Consider the following 17,500-nt stretch of genomic DNA (forward strand, 5'->3'; position numbering starts at 1 on the left):
TTCTATTTGTGAAATCATCTTGTTAATGACACAGGTTAGAGGAGAATGGTTGGACAAGTTCAGGTTGCCAGGAAGGCAACAGTAAATCAAATAGACATGGGTTACAACAGTGCTATTCAGAAGAACATTTCTGAATGTATGATGTGTTGAACCTCAAAGTGGATGGGCTACAGCAGCACCAGGCCACGAGCCTAAACTCAGTGGCCATTTTATTAGGCACAGTGGGTACCTACTAAGGTGACCACTCAGTGTATGTCTTCCGGTGAGCATGTTTTGGCTGCACCCCTGGCCCACGCTCCAGACCGTGGCCCCAGTTCTGGGCACGTGCTTGGACTCTGGACTTCCCCCTCACATTCTGGACTAGGGGCCAAACTCTCATGATTTGTGAGCAATCAGATGCCAGGTTATTAAAGTTTTCCTATATTCAAAATGGGCATCATCACTATGAAAAGACACAGGGAGCCACACACTGAGAGATGCAATTTAACCATTCTTCAAGCAAGAGAAAATCTGCAAATCCATGCAACGCCTGTGCAGTGCTGGTGGAACTCAGCAGGTCAGACAGCATTCACGGAAAAGAGTTATCAGTCGACGTTTTGAACCGAGCCCTTTCATCTACTTTTCCATAGATCCTGCCTGAGCTGCTGAGTTCCTGCAGCATTTGGTGTGTGTTGCAGAGAGAAGAGGGGGGAAAGAGGGAGATATTGAGATTCCCTTTGGTGGTTTACCTTGCTTCTGCACTTAAGTTCTTCTCTCAGCACTTGACAGTTTCAACAAGACAGTACTTCAGTACTGCACCAGAGTGCCAGTATTAATATTCAAATTTGTAAGTGGTACACCGAATCTAGTCTGTTCTTTTGAAGGGTGCATATATTTTTAAAAACTTGTGTAATTATTCCAAAGAGAAACAGTAATTTCTCTGCAGTGCCAGTATTTATCCCTTAATTTAGCCAGTGCCACTAGAAGTGGTTTAAGGGGTGTCATCATCCCACTGAATGCAACATCTCACCTTGAAGAAATTGACTGGCAATTTTTCTGACTGTCAATTGTCTTGTGGCCTGGGGATTGTACCATCACAAGGATTCATGAGATTGGAGCCTCTCAACTCTTTAGTCAAGGGAAGTCTTGAGCACAGAGGCCTCAGGATTCTGGGCACATTATCATCATCTTTTGCTCTTTTGACCTTTTTGCTTTCTAATCATCTAGTGTTACGACTTTTATAGAGTAAGGGACATAGCAGGTGCTGTTCTAACAACATGGAACAAACAATCCTAGTGACCCTCAATCCTCACTTTCTCAAAGCCACTGATGACATTGCCGTGTAGGATAAAGACTGAGCTAAGAATAACTATTCAAAGGTTGAAGGGACAGTGAGTTGCTCCTCTAGATTGCGCTGACATTCTAGGTTAGCTTGCACTAACCAACAATTCACACAGTGCTCTGGTAATCATTGTCAATATGAACTATCTCCATATGACTAAAGACACTTGAAAAAAAACTAATTGAACTGGCCTCTAGAACAGGGGGTCCCTGCACCCCTTGCTTAATGGCATTGGTCCACGGCATAAGAAGGTTGGGAACCCGTTTTAGAACATTGAACAGTTTCTTTCCTTTGTTATACGTGAACGTTAAACATGAATTTTCTATCTTCCTTTCTCAAGGTGAATACTTACCTCCCCTTCGCCAATTCCTGAAAATATTTTTAGTAATTATCTAATAAAGTAACTGAAATTTAAAATGAAAATTAAGATACTAAAACTGTCAGTCTTGTATGCTGCTTCCTCCAGTCTACAGATGCTGATTTTAGTTGTTGAATTTAAATCTAGAGGCTCTTTATATCCCTCTGTACTCTCAGTGATTCATTAGCAGGTCAAATCTGCTCGCACGAACAAAGGCAATGATTTGAGGATTTCTGCCAATTCCACTCAGAAAAAATGAATGACTGAGTTGCAACCTTGGGGCCCCTTAATTAATATTCCATTGGACATTAACTGTTCTCTCACAATAGAATCAGGAAGGAAGAATATTTGCTCTTGTCATCAATTGCATTCAAAAACAGAACCATGCTTGCTGGGTGACCTCACCTAAGCGCATTTGCTTGACATATTGTTTGGCAGTGAAGAAGATATTGAGGACTGGCCAGATTAGGGAAATGAGATGTAGAAGCAGTGTCTGAAAGACTGGGAGGTGGTGAACATTTTGCAAGAAAACTATACAAGTTGGAAATGCTGACAAAAATGAAAACACTGCTTTGTGAATGTGATCTCTCAATTTTGTTTGGATTATCAGTTTAAATTTTATTCAACCCTACATGAATACAACCAAATGAGACAATAGACAATAGGTGCAGGAGTAGGCCATTCAGCCCTTCGAGCCAGCACCACCATTCACTGTGATCATGGCTGATCATCCACAATCAGTACCCTTTTCCTGCCTCCTCCCCATATCCCTTGACTCCGCTATCTTTAAGAGCTCTATCTAAGTCTTTCTTGAAAGAATCCAGAGAATTGGCCTTCACTGCCTTCTGAGGCAGAGCATCCACAGAACCACAACCCTCTGTGTGAAACCGCAATTCCGTTCTAAATTGCCTACCCCTTATTCTTAAACTGTGGCCTCTGGTTCTGAACTCCCCCAACATCGGGAACACGTTTCCTGCCTCTAGCGTGTCCAATCCCTTAATAATCTTATATGTTTTAATCAGATCCCCTCTCATCCTTCTATATTTCAGTGTATACAAGCCCAGTCGCTCCAATCTTTCAACATATGACAGTCCCACCATCCCGGGAATTAACCTCATGAACCTACGCTGCACTCCCTCAATAGCAAGAATGTCCTTCCTCAAATTTGGAGACCAAAACTGCACACAGTACTCTGGGGTCAAGGTGCTAAACACAATACCGACAGTCACACAGCACATACAAGGTAGCGAGCACATAAAAATATCAGTAAGATACAACCATGGAAAAAAAAAGTCCTCATCTGGGCCGTGAATGCCACAAAAATCTGCAGTAGACCACAGTAAGCTTGTCTTCTCCTGAGCGAATATTGGGGGGGCAGTAAGCAGCATTCAACACCACCCCCAGTCGAGTGGACTGGTTCTAATGCCTCTCCCCTGGCAGCTGTAAACAGGCACTGCCATGGCTTGAGGTCTGGTCCTCACACATACACGATAGCAAGTACAATATATCAGTAAAATACAACCACACAAAAAATATATAATTGATGTGTATTTGAAATTATTGAAGTATAAAGAATCTGTTTACTCATTCTTCATACCCGATATATTCCAGTTTCTGCTCCTGATTATTAACCTTTAGTGGACAAATGAAATGGCAGAAATTTGGAGTTTTTTTATTGGTAAACTTCTGCGTAGCAATGAATTAAAAATGGTTCCATTAAGTTCTGGTAGGATGTATCGCAGGAGTGGTAAAGATGGTGAGGTGGAATCAAAATCACCAGCAGGTCAGGTATCCCATCATGCAGTTCAACACTGTGTACTATGCAAAGCCCAAGATGGCAGCCGCAGCATTTTGGCGTTTCATCCTACGTTTGTTTCCTTTCTTCAATAATAGCAACTGATGATCCTCTCTAGATTACATATCTACTGGATGTGCTCGCGTGTATTTGACAAACAGTAGTATGCCATTGATGTCTGGGCATCTTTATGGAATTCTGACATTTACTTACAATTCAGCCCATCTGCACTTAAAAGCTGCACGCCGTGTGTTTTCTAAGAAACAGAGCAGCAGCTGGTGATGAGGCAGGCAGGCTGGTGCATTAGTCAGAGTCAGGAAAAGAGGAATATGCTCATTGCTCCCTGAAATACTTCTTTCTAATGTTCTAACATCGATAATTCTCGTGGTTTTAAAATTCATTCACATTTTATGCTCTGCCATAAAATTACATCGTGCAGGAATTGCCCAGCTCTTCTTAACTGGATGATGAAGGCTTGCTAATGGGGAACCTCAAGTAGTTAGAAGCACTTGTCTGCACCCAACCATCTAAGTTTGTAACCTGGACAATGCAATTTCTTCCACTGGGATCCAGGGTATAGTCCTACACCTGGTACAGTCAGATGGAGGGCAACATGAGGCCAGCTGCAGAGAAATGAACAATACTGGGGACCTGACTCACTGGCGGCCAAACCTGTTGTCCTTTGACATTCCCAATCACACAGAATCTGACAAAAATCAATAAATTTATATCTTTTAAACATTGCTAATCTTTTTTTTAAAGTTACAAGTGAAAATAACATAGAATCATAAAGCCATTTAAAATAATTTAATTAAATAAAAAGATTTACTTACTTTTCTTCCAGCAGCTGATTATTTTTTTTCTACTGTGTAGTCATGCCTTACTCTACTTACACTAGGTGAATTAAGCATAGCTCAAAAGACAGATATACATAGCTTTATCCTGTATCTCATTAAGTGGCCACTGAGTGTATGTTTATGGTTAAGGCTGTTGTAGCCGTTCCACTTCAATGTTTGCTGTGTTGTGCATCCAGAGATGCTCTTCTCTACACCACTGCTGAAACTCGTGGTTATTTGAGCTACTGTCCTCTTCCTGTCAGATTGAACCAGCCTGGCCATTCTCCTCTGATCTCTCTCATTAACAAGGTATATTTGCCAACAGATCTAGCACACATTGGATTTTTTTTGCTTAGCACACTATTCTCTGTAAACTCTAGAGACTGTTGTGCATGAAAGTCCCACGAGATCAGCAGTTTTTTAGATCCTCCAAACATCCCATCTGGCACCAACAATCATTCCACGGTCAAAATCACTTAGATCAAATTTCTTCCCCATACTGATATTTGGTCTGAACTCCTGATAACTCCTGACTAGATGCATAAGAGCATAAGACATAGGAGCAGAATTAGGCTATCTGGCCCATCAAGTCTGCTCCGCCATTCAATCATGGCTGATCCTTTTTTATAAAATCTCCTCCTCAATCCCAGTCCCTAGCCTTCTCCCCATATCAAATCAAGAACCTATGAAACTTTGCCTTCAATACACCCAACAAACTAGCTTCCACAGCTGCAAATTCCACAAATTCACCACCCTTTGGCTAAAGAAATTTCTCCGCATCTCTGTTTTGAAAGGGCGCCCCTCTATCCGGAGGCTGTGCCCTCTTGTCCTAGACTCTCCCACCTTGGGAAATGTCCTATCCACATCTACTCTGAGATCTACAAACAGATGCCCCCTCATCCTTCTGAATTCCAGCGAGTACAGACCCAGAGCCATCAAACATTCCTCATATGATAACCCTTTCATTCCTGCAACCATCCTTATGAATGTCTTCTGGACCCTCTCCAATGCCAGCACATCCTTTCTAAGATGAGGGGCCCAAAACTGTTCACAATATTCAAGGTCAGGCCTTACCAGTACCTTATAACGCCTCAGCATCACATCCTTCCTCTCATATTGTAGACCTCTTAAAATGAATACCAGCATGGCATTTGCCTTCCTCACCACTGACTCAAACCACAAGCCTGAACTGATGCATGCCTTAATGCATTGAGTTGCTGCCACCACATGATTGGCCGATTAGGTACTTGCACTAATGAGTAGGAGTACAGGTGACCCTAATAAAGTGGCCACTTTAAAGTGGATAAGCGGATTTCCCAGCCCAGAGTGTAAACTTACAGCCAGGCAGTCTTGTGCCCAGTATCCCAGAAGGTGAATGTTGTGCTTGGGAATTACTGAGCTATGGGCATATTCATCTGCAGAACTGTACTGGAGCAAATTCCCTGCCAAGATCCAGTGTTTTATTCAAAGAGCCCAGATGGATGATGGCTGCTACTGGGAAACATAGTAAAGTTACAGGTAATTGAGAAGCAATCTTCATTAATGATACGAGCCTGCAGAAGAAAGCCATCTGCTGTGGGTTTCTAAGGCAAGAGCTATGGTACTGTGTCTGATGCCTTAGTCCTTGTACTTGACAGAATATAATTTCTCAGGGGACCTCAAGCACAACCTCTATGTACTCCCAAAGCAGCATATTATATTTTCTAAGCTGGAGACTTCATGTTCACTCTGTAAATACATAAATTTCCAATGGCAGATGTAAGATCAGCAGGCACTAGATCACAGTTAATTAGATATGAGTTCTGTTACTTACACCAGGAACTGCAAGGTAACTGGAGCTAAAGGATTGTTTATGATATCAGTTCAAAGAGCCACAGTTCACTGTTCATTGCTTTTACTGGAAGAATTCACAATGCTTACAATGAGGGGTCAGTTATTTTACTGAGAGAGTCCTCCATGATGAGGAAGCCCATAAGGTGAGGATTAGGCGAACACAGAGTTCTCCCAGTCCATGATTTTTCACCTATGATCCTCCACATCCAATCTATAAATCTCTGGTTGGACCACACTTGGAGTATTGTAGCAACACACATCAAAGATGCTGGTGAACGTAGCAGGCCCGGCAGCATCTCTAGGAAGAGGTACAGTCGACGTTTCGGGCCGAGACCCTTTGTCAGGACTAACTGAAGGAAGAGTTAGTAAGAGATGTGTTCAATTCTGGTTGCCTCACTGTAGGAAGGATGTGGAAGTTTTAAAAAGAGTGCTGAGGAGAATAGATCAGCTGCACACTATGCCTGAGGAGCAGGTCAGAAGTTGGACATCCAACAGAAATTGACAGTCTGGACCCTCTCCACTGACAAATAAGGCACCAGTCAGGAATGTGTTGGACTATCTCGATTTGCCTAGATGGGTGCAGCAAGATAAACACTCCACCCTTTCCAGGATAAAGTAGCCTGCCATTCACAGTCATTCCTTCCATCACCAGCACACAGTGGCTCTATTATATACCGTCTACAAAATACACTACAGTTATCCAGCCAGGCTACACCGACAAACCCACAACCTCTACTACCAAGAAAGATAAAGACATTAGGAATATGTCACCAGCAGGTTCTACTTGAAGTTGCACACCATCTTGACATAGAAATACGCTCAGCGGCCATTTTTCTGGGTACCTCCTGGACCTAAGGAAGTGGCCATTCAGTGTACGTTTGTGGTCTTCTGTCGCTGTAGCCCATCCACTTCAAGGTGCGATGTGGTTTGCATTCAGAGGTGTACTTCTGCACACCACTGTTGTAACATGTAGTTATTTGAGTTACCGTCACCTTGAACCAGTTTAGCTATTTTCCTCTGACCTCTCTCATTAACAAGGCATTTTTTTTCTTACCCATAGAACTGGATGTTTTTTTTTGTTTTTTGTATCATTCTCTGTAAAACTCTAGAGACTATTGTGCGTGAAAATCCCAGGAGATCAGCAGTTTCTGAGATACTCAAACCACCCCATCTGGTACCAACCATCATTCCATGGTCAAAGTCACTTCAAACACATTTCTTCCCCATTCTGATACCCGGTCTGAACAACAACCGAACCTCCTGACCACATCTGCATGCTTTTATGGAGTTGCTGCCATGTGATTGGTTGACCAGAAATTTGCATTTATGCATAGGTGTTCAGGTGTACCTAATAAAGTGGCCACTGAGTGAACAATGCTGTCTTTTCCTCATCCTTTCTTTGTTGGAAATACTGGAACTTCCTGACCACTGGAATTTGGGAGCAGATTCATCAGAAGGACTGCAATAATTCTCAAAGATGGTTGTCCAGTAAGTTCTCAAGGACAGTTAGGAATGGACAATAAATGCCTGTCTCGCTGTGATGCCCAGATCCAAGCTGGATGAATTTAGATATTAATAGCTCTACATTTCCAAAACATAGGGAAATGATGTGCAACGAAGGATAGATCCCCACAAAAAACATAAATATACGGGGTGAGGGTTTGATAAACTGAGGAAACAGTAAGTATATTTAGTAGATCTTAAACATGCAGAGATATTTATTTAGAGATACAACATGGAACAGGCCTTTCTGGCCAATGACCACACCACTCAGCAACCCTACTCTTTACTCTAGCCTGATCTCTGGACAATTTACAATGACCAATTAACCTTCTAACCAGTACTTCTTTGTACTGTAGTAGGAAACTGGAGCACCCAGAGGAAATCCAAATGATTCACGGGCAAAACATACTAATTTCTACAGACAGCGGCGGAATTGAACTCTAAAGTCTGGAATGCCCTGAGCTGTAAAAGCCTTGTGCTAATGACTACACTATCAAGGTACAATGGTAAACCAAAGAAAAATTAAAAATGCAAACCTAAAAGTTAGTTAAAACACATAAGTGCATGTAAAAATTAAGAATTAAAATTTTAAAGAAAAATAATTTTAATTATAACTTACTCTGCCCCTGATCCATAGGTCTACAATCCTCCTTGTGGTCCTGCATCTTGCCAATGGCCTGAACTGCCTCAGGGTTTAAGCAATGATTTTCCCCAGTATAATGCTGGGAAGTCCCTGCAGGAATCCGTAGGGTTAGTTACCCACCGATGATTGATTTACTTTGACCCTCTCACTGGCATCACTCGTTTTGAGTTCCAATCCATCAGTGATCAGGTCTTGATTCCTCTGTATTGGTTCTAAGGTAACTTAGGGATACAGAGACCAATTACACACATTTTGACATGCTGGAAGTGTTTAGAGAAAGCAAGAACCGGTAATGAAAACCTGGTCACTAGCGGCCGAAGCTGTCGTCTACAGAGCAAGGTAAATGAGGTCAACCTGAATGCATCAGAGCACTTGTTTATTTTTCCATAGAGCAACAACAAATGACAGATTCTGGAAATAGAAGAACATACAAACGTTTAATAAGTTTTTATAAAACAATGTAACAATGCAAGACACATTTTAGAAACAGGTCCGTGTTAAGTAATTCATTTCCAAAAGCAAAAACCTGTAGATGCTGGAAATCCGAAATAAAAACCGAGAATATTAGAGCTGCTCAAGCAGCATGGATGGACAGAGAATCAGTTCATTGATTTGAACCATTAACTGATTCTCTCCTCACATATGCTGCCCGACCGGCTGAGTATTTCTAGCATTCTGTAAGTAATTCAATTAGTTTGCTCAGTTGAGGCGAATAAGCTGTCCACAGCACACATGAATATTCTAAGTTGGATGAATTTAGATATTAATAGCTCTACATTTCCAAAACATAGGCAACTGATGTGCAGCTAAGGATAGAATCAAACCTATGTACAAGTGTTATTACTTGAGATCTCTACTTCAAAGGCTTGTCTTACTCAGCTGCTTAACCTTTATCTTTTTGATGTCGAGCGTTCAGTATTTCAGGTCATCATATTTCCTTGCGATAGTGATCGAGTCATTTCCGTGTTTACAAAGTATGTTTTAAGTTCTCCTTTCCCTTTGACATTTATAATTCCCCTGCAGGTACAGTTGTAGCCGAGTGTTTGTAAGATGTTACTTGTTTCTTCTGTGGTCTGGGAATAGATAAAAATAGCGATGGAGACCAGTCATTACTGCAGTAATTTTCACTTTTTATTTATTTATCTGTTTGTTTTGTATTTAGAGATACAGTGGGGAATAAACCCTACCAGCCCTTTGAGCCGTGCTGCCACCAACACCCGATTTAACTCCAGCCTCGTTATAGGACAATTTACAATGACCAATTAACCGACTAATCAGTACATCTTCGGACTGTGGGGGGAAACCGGAGCACCCGGAGAAAACCCACACGTTCCACGGGAGGATGTACAGAGGAAGCCAGCATTGAACTCCAGACACCGACACCCTGAGCTGTAATAACATCGCAGTAACCGCTACGCTATCATATTGTGTAATGGTATTTTCTTGAGACTTCAGTCTCTAACACAGTATTGTCAAATATGTCAACAGAAATGGCATTTTATTCTTTAGGTTTTCTACCTGATTGTTTTTCATTTCCAGACAATTTTGGGCGATAAAAAGAGCTAAATGCAAAAACAAGTTAACTACCAGCTTTTAACCCAAGAGAATTACATTAAATTTGATCTGTTAATGTTTGCCTAGAGCCCACAGTTAAATGGCAGAAAAGAGGTATTTGCACCTGTGTGCAGTCCGCCACAAAAGGCAGGATTTCTCGTTGGCTGCCCTCTCAGTTTGGCTTCCCATTCCCATTTTGACATGTTTGTCCAGAGCCTCCTCTACAATTACGATGAGGCCACACTCAGGTTAGAGGAGCAGCGAGTCATATTCTGTCTGGATAGCCTCCAACCTGATGGCACGTACATCAATTTCTGTAACTTTTGATAATTTATCCCCCCTCCCCCATCTCTCTTTCCATTCCCCATTCTCATTCCACTCTTATCTCTTCTCTTCTCCTCAGTTGCCCATCATCTCCCTCTCGTGCCTCTCCTCCTTCCCTTTCTTCCATGGTCCACTGTCCTGTTCTATCAGATTCCTTCCTCTTCAGCCCTTCACCTCTTCTACCTATCACCTTCCAGTTTCTTACTTCATCCTCGCTCACCCAACCTACCCACCTACCCCATCAGATTTCACCTATCACCTGCCAGCTTGTACTCGTTCCCCTCCTCCAACTTCCATAGTCTGGCTTCGTCCTTCTTCCCTCCCGGTTGTCGGCTCAAAACGTCGACTGTTTCTTCCCCTCCCTGGACCTGCTATGTACCTCCAGCATTGTGAGTGAGTTTCTCGAGATTTCCAGCATCTGTAGGATTTCTTGTGTTTAGGTATCATAGAACCATAGAAACTTACAGCACATTTCAGGCCCTTCGGCCCACAATGTTGTGCCGACCATGTAACCTACTCTAGAATTACCCTACCACGTAGCCCTCTATTTTTTAAACTTCATGTACCTATCTAAGACCCTATTGTATCCGCCTCTACCACTGTCACTGGCAGTGCATTCCACACACCCACCACTCTCCGTGTAAAAAAACTTACCTCTGACCTTTCCTTCAACTTTTGCAACATGTTTGACCGTAAGTACAGCACATCAGCAATAATAGTTCTATTCTTGCCACTGAGGATATTCAGAAAGCCACTGTGTTTGCTGAGGCTGCCTCTCCATTTCATCTGTTCGCTGGTTCTAACAAAAGTCTTCCTGCCCCATGGATACTAAGACCTCACAATTTAATATTATATTTCCAGAGTAATGTGTATATGGGACAGACACATTTATGAGGCAGTCTGCAGAAGACATTTGTTTCCTTGACATTTTACATTCTGCCAGACCCAGCGGGTGAAATTGAATTACTTCCCATAATTGGCATTGAGATCCTGATTCACCACACCAGATGACTGGAGACATTGAGAAATCTGCGGCAACAAGTTCAGTGACGAGTGCTTTGGATAGTTGACGCTGACACCACTCATGAACGAGGAGCCCAAAATTTTAGAGACACAAAGTTATTTGAGCTCATCCTCAAAGGCCACCAGCCACATTGCAAGAGTTCAATGCCAAAGATACACTGACTCCAAGTACTAGAAGGAAGGCACAAGGGGAAAATAAATTCTCCAACTTAAATCTTTAAGTCAGAGCACACTGTATTCTATCCCACTGTTATCAGACTTTCGAATGGACCTCTTGTACGATAAGATGGACTCTTGACCTCATAATCAACCTTGTTATGATCGTAGAAGATAGATAGTACAGGCCCTTCAGCCTATGATACTGTACCAAACTTTTCATCCACTCTTAGATCAACCTAACCTTTCCCTCCAACACAGTCATCAATTTTCTTAATCATCTACGTACCTATCAAAAAGTTTCTTAAATATCCCTAATGTATCTGCCTCTACCACCAACCCTGGCAGTGTATTCCACAAACCGACCACTCTGTGTAAAAATAACCTACTTCTGACATCCCAACCCCCCCCCCAAACTTTTCTTCTCTCACCTTAAAATTATGCCACTGGTATTAGCCACTGCCGCCCTGGGAAAAGGGGTGCCTGCTGCCTCTTATTGTGTTATGCTCCTCTCATCCTATTTCGCTCCACAGAGAAAAGGCCTAGTTCGCTCAAACTTTCCACTATCTATCTTGAACTTTGTCCACCTGCACTGTACAATATTCTGCATTGTCATTGTTTTATCTTGTTCTATCTCAATGCCTCGTGTAGTGAGTTGATCTGTATGAGCAGAAAGCAAGATAAGCTGATCATTGTATCTTGGAACTTGTGACAGTAATACACCAGTACCGACATGGTGGTTGTCTTGTTTGGATTTATGTCTTTAGCTTGGAATGTATACTTCACATATGGTTTGTTTCTTTTTAAATTTGGCTTAGCGGCAACAGAAGCAAGGTAAGATCTGGGTCCGACGGTACTTGGGGAAATGGAGTGATGTTTACTGGCATCAGAGTTGAATGAATGATGTAAAGTCAGTCTGAGCAGGAAGGACCAATCTAGTTTGCCTCACCATTCTACCTTCTCCTCGTCATCCTGCTCTCCAGCAAATAAAAGCCACACAAAATGCTGGAGGAACTCAGCAGCCTCGGAGGAAAATGAACAGTCAATGATTCAGGCTGAGACCCTTCATCACACCCTTGTGGGGAAACTGCTGATGGTGATGTTGCTGAACATTTGGAGCAATACAGTGTTAAATTCATTCAAAATGCTCATTACATCCCTTATATTCAGTTTCATCTTCATGAAATAGAAAACATTAAATTTCCTCTAACCCACTTGGAAGATCTAAGAACAAACAAAGGCAGACTGGTGGCAAAAAGCAAAAATAGTTCTGGGAATCGACATTCATGTACAGGTATGTCAGAATGACCTGGAAGCCTGAAAATGGATGGTGACTGTGCCTAATACATTTAATTTTACTTTGCAAGAACAGGAAGGTTGACAAACTTCAAGCTGTCACTTAGAGAATTTTCTGCCACTCTGAAGGCACATGCTGTCATGTAAAAGAGGGAACGTCGACTCAGACCATGAGAGGCCTGCGTCGGGCATTTTCATGCCTTACAAGGCGCAGATTGGAAGTCTATGTGGGGCACCACTCCTTGCACAGACTAGAGCAATGTGTGAATAAGTGCCTTGCTCAAGGGCTCAAACACGCTGTCACAGCTGTCATGTAACTGGTGTAGAAATACTGAAACATTTATTTATATATTGAGATACAGCGCGGAATAGGCCCTTTGGCCCTTCAAGCCACGCCGCCCAGCCATCCCCCAATTTTTAATCCTAGCCTAATCACAGGATAATTTACAATGATTAACTAACTGTACACCTTTGGACTGTGGGAGGAAACTGGAGCACCCAGAGGAAACCCACGCGGTCATGGGGAGAATGTACAAACTCCTTACAGACAGCAGCGGGAACTGAAGCCGTGTCACCTGTACTTTAAGGCATTGAGCTAATCACTACGCTAGTGTGCCATCAAACAGTTTGTGATTAAATTATCCAAGAGACAATTAAATGGTCTGTATCTTCAGTTGTCATTATTGACCATGTCATTAGTATCTTTATCTCTATCTTAACTCAAGTTGATTTCATAGACCTACTATTTCCTGATAAACACTAGGGCACCATTATCAAGCACAATTTCCCACTTAGGGTATGACATTAATGTACTTATTCCTTCCAGAAATATTACACAGAACAAATTTAAATAACTTTCTATTGTAGCCAACAATCAGTCTTCATGCCAGTATGGTTTGATGATTTTTCTTATTTGAAACATTACATATATAGCTGGTTTCTGTTGTACTTTGAGGTTTAAAATTAGTTGCCACACCGATTTGTACAGCATGTACTGTTACACTAAATAGCAGTTATGAAAGAAATCACATTCATTCATCATACGTCTAGAAAAGAACCGGAAAGGGTTTTGATAAAGCTACCTGAATCTTGCCGAGAACTCCTGTGCTGTCCATCCTGCTGGCCACATTGACACTATTACCCCAAATATCATACTGTGGTTTCTGAGCTCCAATTACTCCAGCAATAACAGGACCATGGTTAATACCTGCCAGAAAATTACACCATACAAAAATATTTTTAATCGTTTTTACAAAGATTATGCAGCAAGGGTGTGGCAAGAGCAGAAAATGATCAGTTCACAAAAAAAATATTATACCTTTATGGATGTCAGGATGAAGAGGATTTTTTTAAACTCCTCTGTAATTATATCACCAAAATAACATTGCTAGGTGATTTGGTAATATGATTCAACTTTTAGTGAATAGAAAAAGAAACTTGCTATTGCTTAATTTGATATTTTAAATTAAAAGTAGGTTAACCAGATAAAAATCAGAAATGCAGTATATTCTGCAGCTGCTGGAAATCCAGAGTGACACATACAAATTACTGGAGGAAATCAGTAGGTCAGGCAGCATTGATGGAAATGAATAAACAGTCAACATTTCAGACTGAGACCCCTCATCAGGACTGAAATGTCTTGGCCCAAAACATCGACTGTTTATGTCTTTCTATAGATGCTGCCTGACCTGTTGAGTTCCTCTGGCATTTTGTATCTGTAAACTGGATAAAAATAAAACCTTTATCAACTTGGTAATATACTTCTTATAAAACACTGTCTTAAGGCAGTGCTGGACATTGGGAAGATCATTCTAATTCAAACAGGGAAAGTCTCCTGCACTGTCATTGGCAGAGATCAGAGCTTGGTTATTTCCCAAGCTGCTGGATTCAAATAATGATTATGCTGCAAGTTTTGCTGCTCCTTCAGAACTAAATTATAATCAGATTGTTACTGATTTCTATAACAAAAAAAATAGCATTCAAGAAGGAGGTCCAAACTAGCTAGACCACTATTCCCTCTTTTGATGGTGACTTACAACTCAGAGGTCTGTTTAAAATTCAGCAGGTCCTCTGAAACTATTAATACTTTTCAATATTTTCCTGCATTGTGATGCTGGCCTTTCTTTGCGGCGGATTAATAAAAACGTTCCAACACAAGAAAATGGGAAGACCTTTCCTAACCCATTTCCTGTGGTATTACCTTTCCAAGTGAGAACTCAAGTCTATACACCAGTGCTTACCTGACATAGTAAGTCACCAAAGTCCTAGCATTAGCAATTTCTTTATCTGATTAACTAGAGTTGAATTGTTGCTTACGTAATATGAATGCAATATTTAAAACAGGTGGTGTAAGTACAGGCAACAACCAAATAGAGGCAGCATCATCTACAAATCCACAAAGATGAACAGGTTTGCATCAACTATCAGTTTCAACTAATCGGATAGACCCATAAAATGCAAGTCCAAATTCTCTGTTACCGGATCTGCTCCCTTTTCAGCTGCCAAAGGTCTCAAATTAAATCTGCTGCACCGAAGAAGTAGGTTACACAGGGCATATCATGAAGAAAAGACTTTTTAAACTACGTACCAATGCGGAGCTTAAAGTCGTTGAAAGAATGCTTGTTTATCACATCAAGCTTTATCATGAGTGCAAAAGCAAACTCCAGCATGGTTCCAATATGTGTGTACTGTCTATCTGCCTCCTGCAAATTAAGAAAAACCATGCATCAGATCAAATTATATTGTATATTTCAAAATCATAGTATAACTGAAAAAAATGAATCCTTTTTAAAATGCTGAAAACGTGAGAAAGCAACATGTTTACTTAAAGACTAAAAATATGCACCAATGCATGTAAGAAAGGGCTGCACAGTCTGCATAATCAATAATATCTGTACTGCTATGTTAAGGATCTACCAAAGCACATTGATTTACACAGTTTTTAAACTCAATTTAAAGTAGACTCTGTGGCCACTTTATTAGGTCGACCTATATGCCTGCTCATTAATGCAAATAACTAATCAGCCAATCATGTGGCAGCATCTCAACACATAAAAACATGCAGACATAGCCAGGGGTTCAGTTGTTGATCAGACCAAACATCAGAATGGGGAAGAAATGTCATATAAGTGACTTTGACCGTAGAATGATTGTTGGTGCCAGATGGGGTAGTTTAAGGATCTCAAAAACTGCTGATATCCTGGGATTTTCATGCACACAATTCTCTAGAGTTTACAGAAAATGGTGTGAAAAACAAAAGAAAATCCATTGAGCAGTAGTTCAGTGAGTGAAAAAACTTTGTTATTGAAAGAAGTCAGAGGAGAATAGCTAGACCGGTTCAAGCTGACAGAAGGGTGACAGTAACTCAAGTAGCCATGCATTACAACAGTGGCGTGCAGAGGAGCACCTTGGCATGTCCAGCAATTTGACGTGGATGGGCTTTAGTCGCAGAAGACGCCGAACGTACACTCTGTGGCCACTTTATTAGATACAGGACATCCCCGATAAAGTAGCCACAGAGTGTAATATAAATATGACAAGAATTTATTTAATTAAATTGATTTTCTTCTAAAAATGCTATTGCAGCAAGGAGAGGGGTTCCAATGAGTCCTTAATGATAACTGGATTCTTTGAAGCAGAACTGCCGACTTTAAATTTAGAAAGGTAAACACTTCCAAATATTTGCTCTTAAATTTATGCTTTAAAATTGATGTGATTATGCTGCACGATTCTTAGCTCATTGAGTCACCACTTCACAGATCAAGAGACCTGGGTTCATTCCCGATCCCCAGTGCTATCAGTTCCATAGCCTTTTGAAGGAGTCCTTGATGCAACTTCCTGCAGCTTTTTTCCGATCCTGTGCGGCGGTCGCTCCATACTAGTTGCCTCACTGCCTTGCACGGATGGGCCATTGCACTGGACTGGAGAAAGCTTTAGAGGGTTGCAAACGCAGCCTGTTGTATCATGCACACTGGCCTCCCCAGCATGCAGGACATCTTCCAAAGACGATGCCTCAAAAAAGCCGGCATTCATCATAATGACCTCCCTCGTCCAGGACATGCCCTCTTCTCATTGCTGCTATCAAGGAGGAGGGACAGGAACCTGACGACAACATTTCCAGAACAGCTTCTGCCCTCCTGCCATCAGATTTCTGAATAGGCAATGAACACTTCCTCAATACCTTCTCCCCTCTCTCTTTGCACTACTTAATTTATTTTTATATGTACTTCTCATTGTAATTTATAGTTTTTATTGTTATATATTGCAATGTACTGCTGTTGCAAAACAACAAATTTCATGACATGTGCCAGTGATATTAAACCTGATTCTGGCTCTGACCTGTGCAGGGTCTGTGCAGACTCCCTGTGGCCATGTAGGTCTCCACTGGTGCTTCAGTTTCCTGGTACTCCACATCCCAAAGATGTGCAATTGGGTAGGTTCATTGGTCACCGTGAATTGTCCCTGGTGTGACGCAGGGTGTGGCGTGGAGGGTAAGAAGGAAAATTGATGTGAGTGCAGGAGGGTTGTGTAAATGGATATTTGATGATCAGCATGGACTCAGTGGGTTGAAAGGCTTATTTCCATACAAAATGATTCCATATAACAAATTAGATTAGATTATGAGGACACGCAGACCTCTTTTATTGTCATTTAGTAATGCATGCATTAAGAAATGATACAATGTTTCTCCAGAATGATATCACAGAAACACAAGACAAACCGACTGAAAAACTGACAAAAACCACATAATTATAACACATAGTTACAACCGTGCAAAGTAATACCATAATTTGATGAAGAACAGACTATGGGCACAGTAAAAAGTCAAAGTCTCTCGAAAGTCCCATCATCTCACGCA

General features: G+C 41.4%; 1 protein-coding gene across 3 annotated transcripts in view; it reads right to left on the reverse strand.

Annotated features, from left to right (window-relative positions):
- Positions 1 to 8,618: 8,618 nt before the first annotated feature.
- The window catches only part of LOC134357865 (adenylate cyclase type 2-like), a 523,538-nt gene continuing 514,656 nt past the window's right edge, over positions 8,619 to 17,500 (reverse strand). For all 3 annotated transcript variants that reach the window (XM_063069584.1, XM_063069586.1, XM_063069585.1), the window contains exons 24-26: positions 15,230 to 15,344; positions 13,725 to 13,849; positions 8,619 to 9,362 (exon numbers count right to left, since the gene is read on the reverse strand). In XM_063069584.1, the coding sequence (XP_062925654.1) occupies positions 9,210 to 9,362; positions 13,725 to 13,849; positions 15,230 to 15,344 (393 nt within the window). In that variant the 3' untranslated portion in view covers positions 8,619 to 9,209. The remainder of the gene's footprint in view (positions 9,363 to 13,724; positions 13,850 to 15,229; positions 15,345 to 17,500) is intronic.

This window comes from Mobula hypostoma, chromosome 17 (assembly GCF_963921235.1).
Source record: "Mobula hypostoma chromosome 17, sMobHyp1.1, whole genome shotgun sequence".
In the NCBI taxonomy this organism is placed as follows: Eukaryota; Metazoa; Chordata; class Chondrichthyes; order Myliobatiformes; family Myliobatidae; genus Mobula; species Mobula hypostoma.